At 50.7% G+C, this 5,444-nt stretch overlaps 1 protein-coding gene across 1 annotated transcript; it reads left to right on the top strand.

Annotated features, from left to right (window-relative positions):
- The first annotated feature begins 1,288 nt into the window (after positions 1–1,288).
- On the top strand, positions 1,289–4,888 carry LOC142804092 (uncharacterized). The gene is made up of 2 exons (XM_075890661.1): positions 1,289–2,050; positions 4,762–4,888. The coding sequence occupies exons 1-2, from the start codon at positions 1,324–1,326 to the stop codon at positions 4,791–4,793; spliced, it is 759 nt and encodes a 252-aa protein (XP_075746776.1). The 5' UTR covers positions 1,289–1,323; the 3' UTR covers positions 4,794–4,888.
- Positions 4,889–5,444: the final 556 nt, after the last annotated feature.

Genomic DNA, 5,444 nt, shown 5'->3' with positions numbered 1-5,444 from the left:
GTTCGCGAGTCCTATCTCATTAACAAGTTCAACACTTTGCACTCAGGCATCAACGAAAGCGCTGGACGCGTTACTTTCCTTTCTATGTAGCATTGTCCATCACAGGAATGCGTTAAATGCCCCCCAACCCATGTCATCGTTTCTTCTCTCATTTATTTGATTATATATATTTTTTGTGTGTGCTTCCATTTATTATATGTGCGCATGCAGTAGTTTGGCATCAAACTTGATGCTTCAGTTACCAGTTGAATTTTGTTTACTGTCCTCGGGTATCTTACAGTGTGCGTGACATGTGCTCATGATATTCGCTTGGCTTATGAAGTGCTTTATTGCTTTAAAAATTTGCCCTACGCATAAAAATTTGCCCTACGCTGAAGCTATGCGCTCATATCTTGAGTTATCCACAGCGATATTGTTGCTCAATACTCGTATCAAATCATACTGACAATGTTGTTTTGGTATTGCTTTCGCACTTTCTAATCACTATTCTGATCAATTGTGTGATTTCAACGGCCCTTAAAAAAAGGGGCATCTGCTTGTCTACTCTTTATTCCCTGACGAAGGCCGTGCCACGGCTGAAACGTAGGCATAAAAGTATTGCTCTTTCGTACGTGTACTCGTTTGTGTTCTTTATACGTACCAGACCCCTTGAACTTCCTGCTGAATATATATATATATATATATATATAAATATATATATATATATATATATATATATATATATATTGTAATGATGACAAAGCGGCGATCGTGCTCGGCGCATACGTGGCGGGACGGAGAAGACGAGGAAGAGAGAGCAGAATAAGAACAGCCGGCCTGCAGCAAAGGCGTTGTCTCTTATTTCTCGTCACTACAATGGCGCAGTCGCGAACTACTGACCCCGATATCCCTGCGTCCACTACACTTCGAAGTGGACGAGTGCTCTCGAACTCCCCACCGATCACGGACGGCGTCCAAGCCTCCACGGCGGCACCGCATCATGACTGCAGCGAGGCCATTTCTCGAGGCTTCTCTCTGTTCGCCCAAGAGCTCAAGACATCCGGGTTTGGCTGCGCCTCTTTTGGATCGTTCAACGAGAACGAAATTCCATATTTTCAAGGATTCAAGGATGACCCTACCAACTGGGTAAGCGTGATAAACTCGGTTGCCCTTAAATACTCGTGGAGCGACACGATTAAGAAGTCGGTCGCTGAAGGACGTTTGCGAGGATCTGCTCAAGCGTGGCATCGTTTCCAAGGCAGTACATACGCTACATGGCAAACATGGAGCGCGGCCCTGATGTCCGCGTTTGCGCCGCTTCCGAGCGCTTACGACGACCGTTTCATGACCATGCGGTCACGCCGGCAAGGTGCAACCGAGGACGTCGCGACTTACATCTACGACAAGCTGGACCTTTTACAAGCTTGCGATATACAGTGGACCTCCTCCGCAGCCAGGCAGTACATCATCGACGGGATCCATGACTCGACGCACGCAGCCGTCTTGTCCGCCTACAACCACCCAGTCCACATCTCCACTTTCGTACGCCAGGCAATGGAGTTGCAGGACACGTCTCATCGCCGGGCGGCTGCAGTTGGCCCAAAGGAGTCAGCTTCACCGAGACGCGGATGCTATACGTGTGGCCGCATCGGGCATGGGTATAAAAGCTGCCCACAGAGCCAACCTCAAGCGATGCAATATCAATCACGCCCACTTCCAACCCTCAAGGTCCGCGTCGACGGCATCGGAGAACTGACAGCTCTCGTTGATACCGGAGCTCAACGTACGGCGTTGCTTCGCCGCCACGCCTCCGAACCTCTCCAGCCTTGGACTGAGCCACCACTGCGGGGTCTCGGTGGCGACGTACTACCGGTCGGTGCCCTAAACCTGCAACTCAACACCGAGGCCGGCACCAAGTTTTTGTCCTCGGTGCCCGTCTTCGACGACCTGCCCACAGACATGGTTTTAGGGGCCGACTACCTGCTCTCCGGGGAAGTGCGCCTCACGGTGGAAGGAAATACCGTCAACCTCCATCCTGTGGCTCCAAGTGTGCCTCCGGCGCAATCCCAAGGTGAGCTGACGACGCCACTTACACTTCCCGCAATACTCGAGAGGCACGCATCGCTCTTCGCTGATACTACTAATCAGCTTCCCGGAACTAGCGTGCTAGTGCACCATATTACTACCGACAATCATCCGCCGGTGTCCATACCGTTACGTAGATATGCCGAACGAGAGCGGATATTAATTGACCAGCAGGTGCAAGAAATGCTTGCCGCCAGCATAATCAGGCCATCTTCTAGCCCGTGGGCAGCACCTGTTGTCCTAGTCCGTAAAAAGGACGGCAATCTCCGATTCTGTGTTGACTACCGAGAGCTGAACAAGCACACCATACCAGACTCGTACCCGCTGCCACGCATTGACGACGCTATTGACGCCGTACGAAAAGCGAGGTTCTTTTCGTCGCTAGATTTAAAAGCAGGGTATTGGCAGATCAACGTGGCTGAAGAAGATAAGTTTAAGACGGCCTTCCGAACACCATCTGGCTTGTACGAGTTTAATCGGATGCCGTTCGGTCTGCGAACTGCTCCAAGCACCTTTCAGCGTGCCATGAACACAGTGTTAGGCACACTGATAGACCGTGCCTGCGTCGTGTACCTCGATGACGTTCTAGTCATCGGGGAAACAGAAAAACAACATCTACAAAATCTCGATACGGTTCTGCAGAGGCTACACAACACCGGCTTTCGACTTAACCGCGAGAAGTGCCAGTTTGGGTTGACGACAATATCTTATCTTGGTTATCAGATATCTCATAATGGCGTACGACCCTTGCCTGAACGCATAGACGCCGTTGCCAAATACCCTGCACCAACATCTATAAAACAGCTCCAGGTATTCCTAGGAATGGCGTCATACTTGCGCAAGTTTGTACCGAGCTTTGCGTCAACTGCTGCTCCACTCACGGACTTACTGAAGGAAAACGCCCAATTTCAGTGGGGTCCTTTGCAGGATAACGCCTTCCAAACCCTCAAACACCAGCTTACACATAGCCCGGTGCTCTGCCACTTTAATGAAGATTGGATGACAGAAGTCCATACTGATGCGAGTCAGATTGGCCTAGGGGCGGTTTTACTTCAACGTGACTCGAGTGGGCGTGGGCACGTCATCTGCTACGCCAGTCGTAAACTATCGGACGCAGAACGGCATTATCATTCGAATGAACTGGAGTGTTTGGCTGTAGTATGGAGTGTGGATGAAAAGTTCCGCCACTACTTGTTTGGCCGACACTTCACGGTAGTAACAGACAACTCCGCGATTGCGTGGATGTTCCAGAAGCAGCACCTCAAGCACAAGTTTGCCCGATGGATTGTTCGGCTCCAAGACTATACGTACGACATCCGTCACCGTGCTGGAGCACAAAATCAGCTTGCGGACGCTTTATCGCGAAATCCGATCGAGGAATTCTCCACACAAAATCGAGAAACCTGGATCCTGTTTTCTCAACAGGACGTGACCAAGGCTCAGCAAGCCGATGAAAGACTCGCATCCGTTATAGACTCCATTGGCGATGCGGGACGCAATGCCAAGTTTGTCTTACGTAATGGAACGCTGTATCGGCGTCACTGGGCCGATAAAAGCACCGAGTGTCATCTCCTGGTCATTCCTGACACCTTAAGATCGAGCGTACTACGCGCCATCCATGACACTCCCGAGGGAGGCCATGTTGGATACAGAGCCACCTTACGCAAGGCACAAGAACGTTTTTGGTGGCCGAAAATGGATAAAAGCGTGCGTTCATACATTGCCAGTTGCGAGATTTGTCAGCAACACAAACGACGTCCTGGAGCTCGACATGGACTTCTTACGCCGATCAAGCCTCCAGAGACAGTTTTCCACACGTTGGGCATAGATCACATCGGGCCTCTTCCAATGACGACAGCGGGCAATCGTTATATTATACTCGCTGTGGACTACTTGTCCAAGTTCGTAGAGGTCGCGGCCGTGCCTTCGCTTGCTGCTAGCCATGTCATCCGATTCCTGAAAGATCGCTTCGAATGGCGACACGGTCTTCCTAACAAGTTGATCTCCGACCGGTCGACCACCTTTCGCAGTCGCGAGCTCCGCACTTACCTACAACAAGCTGGAGTGGACCATCACTTCGCGTCGGCATACCATCCACAGGCGAACGGACTGACCGAAAGGTCGAACCAGACTATCCAGGCTAGACTCGCACCGTACTGTAAGAATCACAAACGAGGTGAGGCCGACTGGGATGATCATCTCCAAGCAGCTGCGTACGCAGTGAACACGGCGGCACACAGCTCCACAGGAATTTGCCCCTACGAGATTGTCTATGGTCAGCTCCCGCAACTGAATGCTACGTTCGGTTTGGACACTCCCGTTAAAGTAGGGCGTTCCGCTGCACGCCAGACACTTTGTCGCGATATCCGTGTGGAGGCGCGTAGGAGGATTGTGCATGCTCAACAGGCACAAAAGCGATACTACGACCGACGCCACCGTCCCGCGCCGAAATACAGTGTAGGTGATGAGGTGTGGCTACAGCGAGGTGCGCCATCGTCTTCAAACAAACTGCACCCAAAGTACGACGGCCCTTACATTATTTCTGAGCGCTTGGGAGATAACACTTGGCGAGTACGTTCCACAGCTTCTGATACGCGCAGAGACAAGAGAAAACGGAATAACTTTGCGGTGCATGTGTCGCGGATGAAGAACTGCATACGTCGGCAAACGTGACATTGGTTTGTGTTTTTCTTACAGGAGTAGACCAGCTGCAGCGTGGCCGAGTGTAATGATGACAAAGCGGCGATCGTGCTCGGCGCATACGTGGCGGGACGGAGAAGACGAGGAAGAGAGAGCAGAATAAGAACAGCCGGCCTGCAGCAAAGGCGTTGTCTCTTATTTCTCGTCACTACAATATATATATATATATATATATATATATATATATATATATATATATATATATATATATATATATATATATATATATATATACGATGTCACGTCCACGCCGGCGCATGTTATCAGATGGGGAAAATGGCTCAATGAGGAAATTCACCGGCGAGGTTTGCTCCAAAACCTGGAGCAAAGGTCACCACTGCTCCACGTTTGTGGTCCCGAAGTACGAGGCAGAGCCCTCGTACTTCGGGACGAGTTTTGAGTAAAGGCCGGGGGATCGGTAATGAACAGCCAGCCATACAGGTAATCCCGGGGAATAGCTGTGGCTTCGTGAAGAGTCGGCGTTGTTTCCTTTTGGCACTGCTGTTCTTGTGCCGTAAAGGTGCGTGCGACTTCACGGCACTCTTGCGCTTTTCGGGCAGCTTCGGACACAGATGGGCATTCGGATGCGTCAGGACGGTATTCAAGGGGATTGTCGATAGTGTGGGATGGTTCGCGTCCAGAAAGAAGAAAGAAGGCTAAAAGTGCAGTGGTAGACTGTG

The sequence above is a fragment of the Rhipicephalus microplus genome, chromosome 3 (assembly GCF_043290135.1).
Source record: "Rhipicephalus microplus isolate Deutch F79 chromosome 3, USDA_Rmic, whole genome shotgun sequence".
Lineage (NCBI taxonomy): Eukaryota > Metazoa > Arthropoda > Arachnida > Ixodida > Ixodidae > Rhipicephalus > Rhipicephalus microplus.
The sequence above is the reverse complement of the archived record's forward strand: the minus strand, read 5'-3'. Positions and strand labels throughout refer to the sequence as shown.

What these genes read in the sequence shown, in the direction of transcription:
- LOC142804092 (XM_075890661.1), top strand. Translation starts at nt 1,324, where the DNA reads ATGACCATGCGGTCACGCCGGCAAGGTGCAACCGAGGACGTCGCGACT. An exon ending in GCCTCCGGCGCAATCCCAAG is followed by an intron (nt 2,051 to 4,761) that starts GTGAGCTGACGA and finishes TTTTTCTTACAG; the next exon opens with GAGTAGACCAGCTGCAGCGT.